Source organism: Pinus tabuliformis, chromosome 1_1 (genome assembly GCF_031772625.1).
Source record: "Pinus tabuliformis cultivar Carrire ecotype Pingquan chromosome 1_1, CPIR1, whole genome shotgun sequence".
NCBI classification, from domain to species: domain Eukaryota; kingdom Viridiplantae; phylum Streptophyta; class Pinopsida; order Pinales; family Pinaceae; genus Pinus; species Pinus tabuliformis.
Window position 1 is genome coordinate 447,027,273 of NC_142297.1, and position 18,073 is coordinate 447,045,345.

At 32.0% G+C, this 18,073-nt stretch overlaps 1 protein-coding gene across 1 annotated transcript in view; it reads left to right on the forward strand.

Moving 5' to 3' along the window:
- LOC149213660 (embryogenesis-associated protein EMB8) overlaps nucleotides 1-14,747 on the forward strand; it is a 244,387-nt gene extending 229,640 nt beyond the window's left edge. The window contains exon 8 of the mRNA XM_089392090.1: nucleotides 14,198-14,747. Within this exon, the coding sequence (XP_089248216.1) occupies nucleotides 14,198-14,443 (246 nt within the window). The 3' untranslated portion in view covers nucleotides 14,444-14,747. The remainder of the gene's footprint in view (nucleotides 1-14,197) is intronic.
- The last annotated feature ends 3,326 nt before the right edge of the window (nucleotides 14,748-18,073 follow it).

Below are 18,073 nucleotides of genomic sequence, written 5' to 3' on the forward strand. Positions count from 1 at the left end.
ACATGATATGAAATGCCTATGCATGATGATGAAGTCCTAGATGTATGAGTTGACCTATTTGTCGATGGTCATGAATCCTAGGGTTTGGAACTAAGCCCTAGTCGAAGTTTGTTTCTCTAGGATGATAGTATTTGTGCATTCTAGGGTTTTGGAGTTAAACCTTAGTAGAAGTAAAATCTCTGATATATGATGACAATGTGATTATTTGAGATTTGTTCAAGTTTGTTGAAATCTAAGTTTTAGTTGTGATTGATGTTGGATTAAGAAAATCTAGGGTTTGCAACAAACCCTAGTGGAAGCTAGTCATGTTGTTGACTAAGTTGTGATTGTCTCATGTATGAAATCTAGGTTTTGTATGAAACCCTAGTGGGAAGTCTAACATATGAATTTTGAAAGTTGTTAGATACTTTGTAGATCTATATTTGTTTGAATTGTTTCTAGGGTTTGCTATATGTTGTAGTAGGGTATGTCATACCTTTGGAAGAAACATTGAAACCCTAGATGTAATGAAAGTTGTTATGATGAAGTAGTCTAGGGTTTATGATAAAGTCCCTAGCAAGATGTTGAAGAATATGTGTCTCTTGTTTGTAAGTTTGGGCATCTGATATATATAAAGTTGAATGCTTCCGTGATTTTGATATGGTTAACTTCATGCTTCTATAGATTTGGTTGTACTTGCTATCTAAGTTGTGTAGGTACGTGATCTTCAAGATAGTGAAGATGTTCGTAAAGAAAAGTTGATGTGATAAGCATGATGTGAATGGTGATGGTAATGATAACTCTGATGAGAAGGATGGAAGCCACAAAAGATTCTTTGATGTCATAAAGAAGAAGTAGAACTCCCTAAGTTAAGAGGGAGCCTGGATGAAATCTCCCTAGGTTAAGAGGGAGCTTGAATGAAAGAAATCTCCCTAGATTGAGAAGGAGCATGGATGAAAGAAATCTCCTTAGGATAAGAGGATGGTTGAGAATATTCCTTGTACAAGAATGATTAGATCCTCTCTAACTAAGAGGGAGTGACAACTATGGTTCTCTACTTCATGTGTCATGCACTAGATCAAGTCTAACAACCGTAAGTTTTAGTGAAGGCATGAGTAAGAGAAGAAAATTGAAGAATGTATTTTGAAAGGCTACTAAGATAAGAAAGGCTGGATTGATTTGTGAAATATGTTGTTGCATGAGAAGTAGGAAAGGAAGCTGCATGATTGAGGAATCTTCTACCAAGATTCATTCAGAAAGCTCTAAGTCCTACTATGGAAAGTTGAGAAGTAACATCAAGTTATCTAGAAGACCCCAAAGGTTTGTATTTGATTATGTATATTTGAAAGTGTATTACTGATTGGGGTTGTGTTTGTACAGGTAAATCTCTCAAAGTTTTGATAGCATGTTGGTTACCGATCAGTTTGATCGGGAGAGATTTGTTGAGGCTTTGCAAGTGAAGCATTGCCTGGGAGGACATCTGGCCGACACTTTGTGTTGATGTCTAGGTCCCAAAGTAGGGAGGGTGGCGTTGGTCGTAGAGCTCTGACCTTGGATACACACCTAGGTCCCTGGGTTGGTGGTTAGCAAGTAAGCCTGATGGTACCTAGAGAGGCTGAAAGCTTGAGTCCACCTTAGTCCCACTTGGATAGATTGCCTTGGTCAGGAATCTAGTCCATGGCATTGCGGTGCCTAAACTGTTGAGAGACCAATGGATAGATTGCCCTGGTCAAGAATCTAGTCCATGGCATTGCGGTGCCTAAACTCTTCATTGTTCATATAGTTTGAGATCTTCCATTATATTTGTATATTATGAATACCTCCCTAGTTAAGAGGGAGTGTTGAAGAATGTAACTAGGTTCGGTCTTCATAAATGTATTTGAATCATTATGTAATGTACTTGTCAAAAGAATAAGGAATTCTTTTCTTATTGTATCAATGACTTATTAAAGCATGGGTTTCATGCTTGGGTCATCATTATATTAGTCAAATTCCCCATTGTGGACTCCTAGGATTAATATTGAGTCAATAGAGTCATTGTCCAATTAAAGAGACCCTTCTTGGGCTTTGGAATCATGTAAAAGGGTTTATTATTGAGTAAAATATGATTTATGTAACCTCCACACCAAGTCTGCCCAAAGGAGATCAAGTCAGCCTAAGGGACACCAATTCGACCTCACCTGAAGCCTATAAATAGGAGATCGAATTAATTTGGAGTATCTCATCTCAAGCAAGTTTGATATCTCTAGTGAAGCTGGAAAAAGTGCAAAGTGGGTCAAGGAAGTCAAAAGAAGTGCGAGTTGGGTCAAGGTCAAAGAGAAAAGGAAAATTGAAGTTTTGGTGGTACTCTCTCTCTCTTTCGTGCCCTAGTTTGGGAGATCAAAGTCTTTCAAGTGTTGTTGTTGCCAGTTGTTGCCTGATGTCGTAAGTTGTTGCATAGTCAAAGTTGTTGGGGTGGAAGTGTTGCTGCAAAAGGGTCGAAGATCTGGAAGGGCTAACTTGGTGTGGAGGGAAGGTTTGGTCTATGTCTAGGTTGAAGAGTCTCAAAGAAAACTATTGAAGGAAGAGAATTTTTGACTAGGTTTTCCCCTTTAAGGGGGTTTTTCCCTAGCACAATGCCTACATCTTGTGTCTTGTGTTTTTGTGATCTTCATACACACATAATATGGTAATTGCTTGATGAAAGATAAGATAATAAAGAAGTAAAAGAAGCCAACATAATTCACAAATAATTATCAAGAAAGAGAAATCAAACCCTAATCTACTTGCATTGATTTCTCAACGCATGTCATGCATGGCAAATGATAACTATCTTCCTTGCATGGAAATTAAAAGGCCCATGGGATCATTGGGATATTCCGTCAAGACCTATTTGAACATTTCAATCTTCTCAACGTCAATGTTGTCTCTGACTATATGCAGGGAAAATATTGGCTAGAGAAGGTTTGTTATGTTGGAGGGATTTATGAAATCAAGAGTAAAATCAATGAAAATTAACAAAACCTTAACCAAATTGAAAATTAATCGCTCAAATAAATCTCTTTATGAGGACATTCATCAAACCCTTTTGTTTGCATTTTTGAACAACTATCTTTTTCTTAGTAAGAATCCTTGATAAATATATGGAGTGTCGTTGTTTCTAAAGATTTAGAAGATAAGTTATGACACTGTGTTTATAGTGAGTTTATTTGCAAATTTGATTTTTCATTTTTATTATTTATTTATGCCTATACAAATTTTCACGCTTTTTAACATTTTAAGGGTGGATTTTGATCACGATTTTCGTGGATCCATTTCTAGAAATCTGGAAATGGATCCAAAAAAATTTAAATCCCTTGGAAACATATCTAATTCCAAATTTGAAGTTTCCAATTTTTTGAAATGGCACAAAAATGTTTTTACAACATTCCGGACAAGAATCGTATCCGTTTCCATATCAGAAACGGGGATCCGCGTTTCCGATAAATTCTTCAAGCGTTTCAGTAACTTAGGTTGTGGATGGTTTGATTCCATCGAGGGAACTTGCATCCACACATGCAAATGTGGCGTATTATTTGTGGGGTGTTTTGATATGCATGGAACTCCCTAAAAAAGAAAAAAAACAAAAAGACCCAAGTAATGCTAGTGCATCCTATATGACCACCAAAATGTCTAAAGCCTAATGTGGCATATTACTTGTGAGGTGTTTAATATGCGTGGAACTCCCTAAAAAAGCAAAAAACAAAAATATGCAAGTAATGCTAGTGCATCCTATATGATCAGCAAAATGTCTAAAGCGTCTCACATTGAATAGGAAGACAAGGGGCCCAATTTTATACAAGCACTACTAGAAGGATTGTATTTGAGTTTCCCTCGGCCTAAAGTAACAAGTCAGCCTATCATGTTTTTGGGGAAAAGTTATAATGTATGGCGCACAACTGCTTCTATATTGGAACGTCATGTTATGCTATTTCCTCATGAGACAAGCTGCTCTGAGGCTCTTTCTGAACTATATCGTATGTTTAATGAGGAAGATTTCCACTATGGATTATGGAAGAAAAAGATTAACACCCCAGAAATTTGTTGAAAAGTAATTAAGTTCGGTCTTCATAATGATGTGTAATTGTGATTTTATGTAATTGACGAAAAGAAGAGCAATAAAATTATTATTATATTTGTGCCATGGGTTTCACGAGAAAAGATGAATTTTATTTTTAGTGATGGCTCCCATGGAGAGTATTTAGGATTTTTCATAAAAGTCAATTTTGAGTCTATATCATGTATGAAAAACCCTTGGACATACTACATTTGGAGTATAAATAGCCCTTCAACCAAAATATCCTGGTCATGTCAACTTTAAAAAGAATAATGTAAATTCCCCAAAGAACATGTAAGCTTCAAAAAGAATAATGTAAATTCCCCAAAGGACATGTCAGCTCACATAAACTCATGTCTGTTCATATACAGAGGCGCACAACTATTTATAGGCAGCTCGGCCTCATTTCAGAGGGCAGATTTTCGGTGAAGTTTTCTGTGATGGTCTGCAGTGGACAGAAGTGCGTGAAAGGGAGATAGAAGCCTCTCATAACCAGCGAAGTAAAGGATAGGAAGAGTGAGGTTCTTAGGGTACTTTATGGGACTGTTTCAAGGGAAAAAAACACCCATCCGTACTAGAAGTCTGTTACAGTAGTAAGGACGAAAAGAAGTTTGTTACAGCAGTATGGACGAAGTTTGTTGCAGCAGTAGGGAGCTAAAGCAAAGCCAAGGCTGAAGAAGAAGTCGAGAAAGATGAAGGAGCAGAAGGTTGACTATTGTTGATTAAGGATTCTCATACAAATTCTACAAGTACCTCATCAACTAAAATATCCTATTGAAAATTATGAATGCTCAAAATATCCTATTGAAAATTATGAATGCTCAACCTGTAGTCAACCAAATTTCGATGGTATTAAGTATCCCATAGTAACCATTTGGTATTATGGTATGATAGCAATTCCTGAGATAACCAAAGGAAAGTTGCTCTATATCGTAGATTTTCGGGAGTTGGAACAGTTCTATGTGCAGCGCGTAATATTGTTAATCTTCAAATTACATGTTTCCATAACAAGATTTTGAAAAATGCTAAGCATAAATTGCAGAAATAATATTTAAGATAAATAGAAACTACATCTGAATGGCATAGAAGCCCGGGTAGCGTACATATTCATGCTATAAAATATGCTACAATTAGAAATTCAGTGCGTGCACTTTTTTTTCAACAAGTGTCAAATCTTAGAAAAAGCTCGCCTCCAAATGGTACATACATCAGAAATTTACAACATAATTGTGTTATGAAACAGTTATTGGAACCGAGTGAGGAGATTATCATTAAACCCTCCCAACCACCCAACCACCCATAAATTCAGTACATGCACTTGCTTTAATAATACCTATATATTTTACTCTATAAAAACATTTTAGAAAATCACTGGTTAAAAAACTCTCTATCTCTCTCTTTGCAGCAACCAGTATTAGCCAGGCTTCATTTCATTCTTGTTATCTCATTTCAATGTGGGAGCTGTGTTTGAAACGGGGTTGGTTTAGAGATTACATCAGCTTATCACTAAATCTTTTTAATGGTTAAAAGATTCTGGGTGGAAATTTCAACTTAAAATGTCTGGTCTCTCTTGAAAATAATATGGAAAGTACAAAACTCTGAAAATAATATGGAAGAACAAAATTTGTAATTTAGGTAGGGATTCTATATTTGTTAATGATATGGAAAGAATAAATATTGTAATTTATGTAAAGATTGCATATTTATATTAATTTTGTTAAAATTTATGGAAGTGTATGTATTTGATTTTCTTTAGATTTGAACTTATAACTTGTTTTGAGAAAATACATTTTTAATCATTAAATTTATTCGAATATATAAAAAATATGATATAAAAATTTATATGGCTTATCAGATTTATAAAATTTCAATATCATAAAATATATTTTAATATAAAATATAAAATAATTAATATTTTAATATTAATAAAAAAATGTTTTAATATAAATAAAAAAAATACAAAAATTTAATTAAATTTCAAAACAGTGTTAAAATCCTTAATAAAAAGTTAAAAGCTAAATCATTTAAAATTAGGAGTGAAGTTTATTTTGTTTGTGTCGCGAACAACTTTTAAATACTACAAACTACTATAAGGCCATTACGCCGTTAGACGAGCAATATTACATGCATATATGATATAAGGGGATGAGGTAGAAGACCCATTAATTTGTCTCCTAATTTATTTAGAGATTTTTGACACGGATATGATATGCAATGACTTAGGTAAGAATCATTAATATTTTTAATAATTTCTTTAGTATTAGGTAAAAAAATAATTGGTACTAATTGAATATTTAGAAATTGGTTTGTTTATTGGAAGACAATATGGATTATTTGAACTAAGGAATATTTCAAAGGTGGTTTGTTCATTCCTGAGATAAAGGGATAATTCATTCTCAACAGATCATCTGAAGATGGTTGGCATATGAAATTTTAACATGTTTATATAAAAATATAAATTTATAAAATTTATAAAATATAAATATCTTATTCTAAATTTGAATATATATATATATATATATATATATATTTTTTTTTGATTAAAAAGGAAAAAATACAAAAAAAAATGTCATATTAATATATATTATATATACCATTTGAAGCTTTAGATTCAAATATAAATATAAATTCATATAAATATCTTACTTTAAATTTATATAAATTTTACTAGGCTCTTATCCTTTACCAAGTCTTTTCTGGGTTTGAGCTAAGTGGAAAATTTTATTTTTTTAATAATTTAATAATAATAAGTGTGTTTTATATAAATATAAATCTATATAAATATCTTACTTTAAATTTATATAAATCCGTTTTACTAGATTCTTAAACTTTACCAATTTTTTAAAAAATAGGAGTCTTCTCTGGTTCGAGTTTAGTGGAAAATTTTATTTATTTAATAATTTATTAATAATAATAATAAATGTGTTTTTAATGTAATAATAATAAATATGTTTTTAATTTAATTTTTGTCCATTTTACTACGTTCTTATCTTTCACCAATTTTTAAAAAATTAGAGGAATCTTCTTGGGTGTGAGCTAAGTGGATTTTTTTTAAAATTTTTTTTTTTTTAAATTTTTTAATAATAATAATAAGTAAGTGTTTTTAATCTAATTTTTGTATTATTTTGATTTTAATTCTGTGATTATTAATTTAAAGGAAGTGTGAGAGGAAAGGGTATGTATTTTTTGTTCTTCTGGAAAAGTGGAAACAGAAAAATATTTCATTTTAGAATATGAGGCCTTTAAAGACAACAGAGAAAGTTATGCAAATACGCTGGCAGCTAGCTCTTGGGATAATCTATTTAGGGAGGGATTTGTCAAAAAACTAGAAGCATTTATTGTGAGGCTTCACAAAAAAAAGTCAAATACATCAAACATATGGAAAAACAATCTGCCCATAAACTATCTTTAACCTAATAAATATTAAAATAATTTATTTCTTTCTTCTTTTTTATATAATTCTTTGAAAAATTATTATCCTTATATTTTTTTGAAAAGTTATCATCCTATTACTAACTTTAAGGGCACAGGACAGGGAAATCAGATTTTAAATTGATGGGCGCACAGGGGTTTTGAATACAGGGAAATCAGATTTTAAATTCATGGGATTGGGTAGCATTCGTTGTGACTGGTTCAAATCCCAATGGAATTAGTCGACTTAAAAAATTATAATAACATCTTTTCCTTTCTGGAATTGAGTCGCACTTTGAATTGCTTGTAAATGGAAATCTCAGTGGGTTTACTTTGAATTGACTGTGAATGGAAATCCCGGTGGGTTACCTGGCAAAAAAATCGTTATAACATTTTTCTCGATAATATAGTGTTTTTTCTGAATTTGAAAAATTCAATGAAAATTTTGAATTTTTTTAATAAATTTTTAAAATTATTTAATAATGATAATAAAATTTAATTTAATCTTTATCTTATTATTTCTACAGATTTAATATGTTTTTATTATTTCAACAAATTCAAATTCAGTCCTAAACGGGTACTCCATTCTTATATACCTAAACCTATTCCATTCTTAATTATAAGAATGGAACATGAACTTAAAGAGCTACTTATCCTAGCTGCTTTTTAAGTGACGGACACTCTGGCTCTCTGCCTTTAGCCATATACTTATCCTAGCTGCTTCTTAGGTGACGGACACTCTGGTCACTGGCTCTCTGCCTTGCCCAAATTTAAACTAGCCATATTCCCTAAACCATTCATATAACGACTCATAGACGTTAAAATTTCATTTTATTTCATTTATAATCCATCGTTTACCTATAAAATTTTAGAAAGACTCACAGGGCCACCGAGGACTCTGATTACCAGAGAGTTTAGTATAGAAACCATAAATCTCGTTGCATTTATCATAAATAGGAAATGAGGGAAAAAAATTAGATTCTTTTTCATCCAAATTTGGGGCATTAATTTTGCATTATATTCAAATCCATTACAATTAAAATAGGTAAAAAATTAAGAAAATATTTTTGATAGTAATCACATTTGTATTGAGGAGACTTGAGTTATAGTTAAGATTAATAATTTCTATCATTGAAAATTCAAGGAAGTCTTAAAAATTCAAAGAAACCCAATAATCTGAATAAATATGATGGTTGGAAAATATTAGATCTTTGTCTTGTCTTTCTAATTTAATTTTATTGAGTTTATATTTTTTTTTTTGTTTTTTTGTCTAATTTTGAAATATATATTACAATTTATCCTATTTTATTTATTTGTTTAGAGATTTTTATGTACTTCATAGTTTTTGTTGTTTATTAGTTTTTTAAAGGTTTTTACTAATTTTTTAATAAGTTTTTGATTAAAAAAAATTATTATTTTGATTATTCTTGGCTCCTTTAGTTATTTATAAGTATCCTATTTTATTTATTTGTTGAGAGATTTTTATGTACTTCATAGTTTTTGTTGTTTATTAGTTTTTTAAAGGTTTTTACTAATTTTTTAATAAGTTTTTGATTAAAAAAAAATTATTATTTTGATTATTCTTGGCTCCTTTAGTTATTTATAAGGCTTTGCTCCTTGCATTAACGTAACCTTGACCTTAAAACCTAAGCTTAACCTAAACCTAACCTACCCATAACCTAACCTTAACCTTTGCCTTAATGGTAAACTAACCTAATGTTAGCTTTAACGTTAACCCAACCTTAATCTAAACATTTTCCTAACCTACAGCTAACCTAACCTAACCTAACTATAACTTAACATTATCCTAACCTAACCATTGATTGGCCTTAACTTTAACCTAACCTTAATCTTCACTTTAAACTTAAAGTTAACCCTAACCTAACATACCCTTACCTTACCCTAAACTAACAATAACCTTAACTTAAATTTAATCTTAACCTAACCATAACATTAACCTTAACCGTAACCATAACCATAGCCATAACTTTAGCCATAACCTTAACCTTAAAATTTTCTAATCTAACATATCCTAAACTATCTTAACCTAAAGTTACTACTGACCTTAACCTTAATTGCAACCTTAACCTTAACCCTATCCTATCCTATCCTATCCTTATGTTGGACTTTGATTATTTCATTGTTTTTTCTTGGAATCTTTAATTATTTGTATGCCTTAACTCCTTGTTTTATGTTTGGCCTTGAATTTTTAATTCAAATATTTTTCTAATTCTGATAATTTTTAGTTTTGATTTTATTTATATTGTTGGAAATTTTTTTATTATGTCATTGTTTTTCAAAAAATATTATTATTTATTACTAGAGTATTGACTCCATTATTTAATTTTAAGATTTAGCTCTTTGTTTTAGGTTTGACTTTGAATTTTTAATTCTTTTTTATTCTGATTATTCAACTATATACAGAACCATAACTTATTATTAGATTTTATTTAATATAGTTTGATATTAATAATTGATGTTATATATTAAAATTATTTTTCAAAAATCTAGCCATTTATTATAGCATTTAACTTGACTAAGGGCTTCTACATGGCTTTCTATTTAAGTTGGTATCATGATCTGCCTTTTCATCTTATCCACAATGTACTACAATAAATGATTCCAAATACGTCCTTAAAACTTCTCCTAAATATTTTCTTAATTATTCAATATAGATTACCACAACCTCATTCAATTATAAAATTATAAATAATCCAAGTAAAACATTGCAAAACAAATGTGAATGCAATATTATACTTCCTCAAATCGTTTTACACAATTTTGGAACTACTCACTCGGTTCTGGAGGAGTTCAACTCGTAGAGACTATATTTAAACCCCTAAGATCTTAGAGACTATATTTAAACTCCTTTATATAAAACATAGTTAATAAGTCTGCAAAGCAAATTTGAATGCAAGATGTTAACCATTTTAACATTATTTTTAAATTAATATAAGTAATAAAATTTAAAACTAAAATATGTAATAAACCAATTTGAATACAAGATATGAACAAATTGTAATACTAGATATTAAACCCCTTAATATAAAATATAGTTAATAAGTCTGTAAAGCAAATTTGAATGCAATATGTTAACAATTTCAACATTATTTTTAAATTAATATAGATAATAAAATTAAAATTTAAAACTAAAATGTGTAATAAACAAATTTGAATACAAGATATTTTTAAAGATATAGCTTCGGTGTATATATATAACTACGATTTTATCATATCCAATTGTCAAAACGATGAGTGGGAGGGCAAGAGATATTACTCACCGGTTTTCAATTTCACTCTATCATCCGCCGCAGCCCCTCCTTCAATGAAAGCCAAATCCGACGCCGCAGCCCCTCCTTCCATGAAAGCCAATTAAATCTGTAGAACAAATTTGAATACAAGATATTAAAGACTGGATAGAAGCTTCAGTTCACAGTATGTTTTATATATATATAATTGAATAAAATTTATCACTAGGATTTTATCATATCAAATTGTCAAAACACTGAGTGGGCAGGCAAGAAATATTACTTACAGATTTTCAATTTCACTCAATATCAATCCGCCACAGCTCCTACTTCATTGAAAGCCAATCCGCTGCCGCAACCCCTCTAATTCTAATTAAAGCCAATCCTCTGCAGCTGGCAGAGATGAAGAATATAGATAAAATCAGATAGGCAATCCTCTGTAAATGGCTGAGATGAGGAATGCGGATATAATCAGATTTTAATCTCAATTAACAAGAACATAAAACAATGTCAAAAATATATTACATATTCGCAAATAAAAATCACTTACCGATACTGCAAACCGGGATCTAGTTTATCTATCCTTCGTTCAAATATTTTTTATCCGCTGCAGCTCTTCCTTCAATGAAAGCCAATCCGCCGTCGCAGCCCCTCTAATTCCAATTAAATGCAATCCTCTGCAGCTGGCAGAGATGAAGAATATAGATAAAATCAGGTAGGTAATCCTCTGCAAATGGCAGAGATGAGGAATGTAGATTTAATCAGATTTTAATCCCAATTAACAAGAACATAAAAAAATGTCAAACGTATATTATAAATTAGCAAATAAAAATCACTGACCGATACTGCAAACTGGGATCTAGTTTATTTATCCTTCATGCAAACAAACCCTTTACGGAATCTTTGTCACAAGGAACTAATTATTTCGCTTTGTCTGCTCCAATATTGCTTGAATTCCATGTCCGATTGCGGATTTCACGTTGAGGGCATTCAAATATATAGAAATTTTACTCTCATGCGTGAAAACTCCAGAGAAAATATAATGAAGGTCATTAAAACTTAAACTGTACAAATTGAAAAAGAAAAAGAAAATACACAGCATCACAAAAAACCATATTAGAGACCAGAGGAAACTTATAAACAAATATAACAAAACCAAACAACCAAAACAAATGAAAACAGAGAACGAAAAAGAAAAGAGGACGCTGAATGCAAAGAGGGCACAGAAGCTGGTAGACATGCAGTCGGCCGTGGTTCTGGAGAAAACACACACATTCTAATTCACAACCTCAGCGAAAGAAAGGCATGAACACAATTGGATCCTTTACATCTATTATATTTGAATTTGAAGGAAAAGCATCCAAGGCCAACGGTTCAATCATGTAGGTTCAAGCAGCAGGATACAGGCAAAGACGTGCAACGTTGGAGGTAAAACGGATCTGCTTTTCTTTCTAAAAAGCAAAAAGCAGGAAATACGTGGCTTTTACGTGTCAACCATTTGAATTAAACTTACATTTGTCCCAGGAAAAAAAATAAAAACGAAACATTATAATAAAAATAATTTAAAAAATCATTAAAATTTACAAAAGATGTTGGAGAGATTTATCGTCGTGCACAAAAACGTTGCTTTTCTTCTCCACCTTTACTAATTTGAATGTAAAGAAATATTACACCAATTTAAATAAAATTTAGTGAAATCACTTTCAGGTTGGCCCTTAACAACCAGCTCCTCTTATGGCATTCGGGAAAGCATAGTTAAGTGGGGTTGCTCGAGCTTGAACGGATGCCCACCGGGCAAGATAGAAGTAGAATCTTCCAATCACTTGCTTAGCACAGGACATATTTGTTTTCGTTGTAGCATGGGCTATCCCCAATTTGAAGTTCATCTTTCATTCCTGTACGAGTAAGGATTCAATACAGCGCTTTGGTTGTTTTCCGTTTCTAATAGTATATTTTAGTTGGTGGTTCTGTAACCAAATGATATTTCAGGAAATAGTGGAGTACAAAAAGAACCCAAAGCAATCTAGGTCAAGACAGCCTGTGATGCCACAGCTAGAACAGGGGATTCCTTGTACCTATTTTGACAGGGCCAGCCAATGCCACTTCCTCGCTGTGGGTCAGGGTTATTTTGCATTTTCCCAACTCCCATAATTATCATATATGGTATGCTCCAGGTTGTGGGGCCAATATGAAACCGAATTTATAGCTCTGTGGATTCTTCTGTTAAAGCATCGACATAGTTCATGCTATATGATTAACTCTAAGGTCAATTTTCGATTCGACAGACTGATATCTCCCCAACGGGATCAGTTTAGTTAGGATGATTCTTCCAGAAGGTCCAATTTTCCTGCTTGCCTCTAATGTTAGTCAATAGGTCTCACTAGCTTTACATTATGTAGGAGGGGCAATCCCTAAGTATTTGGTTGGAAGGAATCCTTTCTGGATGGCGGAGAGCTACCAAGAACGTGCATGCATTACATTTATGATTTATATTTCAAAATATATAATTGATAATGATATTCATTTGAGGGATGATCACATTACACCTGCCACATATATATTTGTACGGATTTAGGAAACTGACATGCCATTTGATACACAGGTAATGTTTAATTAATACATTTTGTTACTTATTACCACTGAAAGTAAAATAGTAGTTACATTGCACCGGAAGTTCGAAATCCAACAACTATGCTTCTCAATTTTTATTTTACTATTCAGGAAGAAGAATTTAGATCTATAATCAATTATTTCTTCTCTTGAAACTACAGGTGGAAATTTAGGATAGATCAAAATATAATTATAGGTTTTTAGCATTTAATCTACTAATATATGTTTATAATATCTTAAAAAGTTTTTCATATATATAGATAGATATATAAACTCTTTCTCCTTTGCATACATTGAACATTTTTCAATAAACTAGTTTTTAATTTTCATAATTTTCATAGCTAGAAAACCTCCACATTTTCAAGCAAGCAAGTTAATTTCAAATGAATTCTACATATGAATCTGACAGATGACAACCGATATATAGAATTTTAGAGAAGCAGTTCAACAGTTTCAAGTTTTCTTTTGAAGAATGCAGCTGATAATAACAAAACATATAGTCCAACAAAGAGTACAAATGGGTGCATCTACTTAAAAAGCTAAGAGAAAGGCCTTTAGGTCGGTTCGTGTCTCAGTAGAACAACCACACACATCTCCCAGTAGGAGAGTGCTTTTGGTTCTAAGTTGTAACTTTAACTCATGCAACGAATGAATTTTAGAGCAAACAAAAGAGAAAGCACCACCCTTGAAGATAGTTTCATCTTTAAACTATTTGTATCCAATTTTCAGGTTTTCTGATAACTTCATTGTAATGTTATAACCGGAACAAGCTAATATGGAACGCGTTATTTTTATATTTAATGTTTTCTTGTAACTGTAATTTTGCTTTTAGTGACTTTGATGTTGTCATAACCAATAGTTTTTTTTCATTCAGGAAAATCCTAATTGCTTGCTGGTAGTGACACCGAATGGTGGCCATCTTGGTTGGGTAGCGGGAGATGACGCCCCCTTTGGAGCACCCTGGACAGATCCTCTTGTGATGGAATATTTGGAGGTTTTGGAAAAGAATCAAATAGAAAAACCATTATTCAGGACAATTGATCGTGTTCATACTCCGAGAGCTGATTCTATACATACTCAAGAAACAAACAACCAAAGTCCGATTGAGAGTGTTAATTGATTAGTTTTCTTTGCATTGCAATTCTTTTGTCAGTTAATACATGTTCATTCTTTGAGATGATAACATTGTGAACAATGTCATGCTAAATATTTCTGTTAGAGGTTAGGTGGTAACCACCTAAGGGTGGTAGTGATATGTCACCTATGGTGATTCATTGTGTGAGAGATTTATTATTGTAAAAAAGCCAATTTTATTCGCTCTCTCTACCATTATTGATGTAAATCTGTCACCTAAATTCCTACACATTACAAACAGGCTATATATATTTAGCATGGAATAAGAATGCCATCTTTCGTCGTTTTAATTTTGCTCACTTCATATTTGTGTTCTCCATTTCGGTTTGTAATGTTCGCGCCTTTTTCATTTGAAAAACTTTTGAATGCTTGAAAATTTCAATGCATAGCCTCTCATACAGACTATATATATTTTACATGGAATAAGAATGCCATCTTTCATCGTTTTAATTTTGCTCACTTCGTATTTGTGTTCTCCATTTCGATTTGTAATATTTGCACCTTTTTCATCTGAAAAACTTTTTAATGCTTGAAAATTTCGACGCTCATACGTTCAGTGTCTCCAAAACTCACTAGATAACCTACTGTTTTTCTTATGTGCATTTATCAATAGTGTTCAGTATCCAGAATAAATCATGAGACCTGCCTTACAATTATAGGATTTTGATTTTATACTAGCAATGCTCATGGCAAATGTAATTCCATGTATTTTAAGTATCCACACTCTCATCATGGCTTAAGAAGTCCGCAACCTTGTATATACCCTTCCGCTTTTTGTTTTTCCCTCTGATGTACATGTATCTTTGTAAATATAAAAAGCTTCTTTTATTAAAAATGGTGTACAACTTTGTTATTACTGTTGGGTATTTATAGTCATCACATCCAATAATTCTTCTTTTTGGGTGGATATGTAAGAGACAAAACCAGTAAATCCCTCCTTTTAGGTTACTAGACAAAATCAGTAAAATCCTTACTTTTTGAGTGATAAGAAACATGAAATTGGATGGGGCATCTGGCTTGAATGCTGCGATCAAAATTGTGATGATACGAATACCAAAATCTGGAATTTTCATATATATATATTTTTTCCCCGCATTTTACATGTTCCATGCAATAAATTTGTTGGTTTGGTTATGGTAGTTTAGTTCAGCATCATTAGTTGTTCTTGAGCACCAAAAACATCCCCATTGAAACTCACTAAATTACACCATATAGATATTGCAGATTTTGTTTATCACACTTTTTCTACAAAACCTTCTGTTCCCTTCACATTTTTCCCATTATGCTTATTACGAGGTGTCGTCCTAGTGGTTTTCAATGCACGAGGTTTGGGCATTTTGCTACCTTGACACGATGTTCTCCCTGTATTCCATTTTAATGTCCTGTAAATCACTTCAAAACTTGTAAACCCACCATATAACAATGAATTACTGGTGGCGTAAGGCACTGTTGGTTCATAGAAAACGTTTATCATGCAAAATCAAAATATACATCTGAACCAAATGATCAAAACTACTGTTTCTGCCAAAATGGCTACGCCATGTTATCAACAATTTTATAAATTGTGCGTTGCCCTCAAAGGTTCTTTGTTTCTAAATAAGACATGCAAATAGTGTTTAATGTTCAGTTATGTACGTGTTTTGTCCCTTTTTTTTGGAAGAAAAGTAATTGGAGTAGAAAACTCTTAAGTAGAACAGAATTGAAATAGAAGCTTCTGTTTAGAGTCTAGACACAAATTGTGGCTTTAGAAGACACATTGGAACATATTGCAATTAAGCGGTATTAAGTTAGAAAACAGAAGGCACCACTAGTGTAACTAATCATGCATATGATACGTAAACACATCAATATCAACAAAATCCTCCTGGAATAATCACTGCAGCCCTCTGAGCATAAGATTTATGATGGTTGACTTGGTTATTGATTACTGGAAAATGGAAGTTGAGCCTTACTGGAATTTCAAACTCCTCATTAGATTTATGTGTTATTTAATTTCTCTCCCTGTTCTGTTATTTATGGTATTACCAGCATAGATCCATTTTAAGTATTAATCTAATATGAGTTTAGAGGGATCAAATTTTTTCACATGTGCAAAATATGTGCTATTTTTTAAATGAATGCTAGAGTATATTTGGACCAAATAAAAATTTTACTCATAAAAACTTAATTTTTTTTCTATATATATAGATATATATGAAATTGATATCGACATAAATTAGTTAACATAAATTTTCAAATAGTTTATTTAAATATTTCGTTAAAATATTTTTGAAAAGTATAAGATTTAAACATCTAATTCACACATTTTTTTTACTTCTAATTACTTTACAACACATTAATTTTTTAATTTATTTATTTAATTTATTATTTTTTTTATCGCTGACATTATTTTTCTATTTAGAACATAATTTTAAATTTTTATTTTTATTTTTATTTTAAAGGGCTCAAAGGTACATACAAACTTACACATCCCGTTGTAGAATGAGCCTCTCCCCTCAAAAATAAGTTTATTATAAATAGTTTGTGATTAAATTTATGCTTCGTTTGGTTTGAATGTAGGAAGATTTTGTGCTTCTATTTCATTTCTCTCAATGCCCAGTTATTTATGGCATTAAAATAAGTTTATTATAAATAATTGATTTAATTTTAAGCTATCGCAACAGTCATCCTATATTGCAAGTTCTATGTCTTAATAGGTGTTAATTTTGGCAACTAGGGTCAGCAAGTTCTATGTCTTAATAGGTGTTAATTTTGGCAACTAGGGTCAAACTTTCTTGGATTCCTCTCTCCGAGAGGTGTAGGATTGATTTAAAGATCATCCCATCCTGACATGTACAAGTGAAATTATGAATTTATTTTGATTATGGACAAATCGTCAAGTTCGGCCAACAAACTCATGTAGGCTCAAAAGCCCAATAGTCACGTCTATTCATCCACAACGTTTGCCTATAAATACATGATGCCTCCTCCTCATTTGGTCACTTCACCCACTCACATCTTCTCTCTCCTTCATTGATTGCGTATGAAATTCAGAGGCTGCTCTCCACACGTAAGAAGAAAGGGAAGGGTTTTATGTTCCAGCCATTGACCAGATTTGACCAAAATTGCAGAGGTTGTTTGTTATTGTGTTGACCTGTTTTGAGGGCAATTTTGGGTGGATGAATTCTGTTTTAGCAAGCCGCAGTTTTGGGCACAAAATCCAAGGCAATCTGACCTTTGTTTGACCAGCGTTGACTCTACTAGGGATCACTGCAGCATTGACCTTTGTTGACCAGGTTTGACTAGACTTTTTTCAGACCATTTTTTCGCTGATTAGACTTGTTGGAGGCTGAAGTTTACTAGGATTGACTAAGCTAAATTGAGGAAGAATTTTGCATATTTGACCAGTGTTGACTTTTTGGTTAGGGCTTTATGTTTCTGCTATTTGATTGATCAGATTTTTAGTGTAATTGGGAAAGTGAATATTATACATTGTACTTTCTCTCTCTACTGAACTTTTGAAGAATTATAAGAAGAATTAATCAAGAGTTTCCCCACATTAGGGTTTGTCCCTGGTTGGTGCCATATCTTGTGTCCTCTTGTCTTGGCTAGTCTTCTATTGTTATTGTTTATGTTC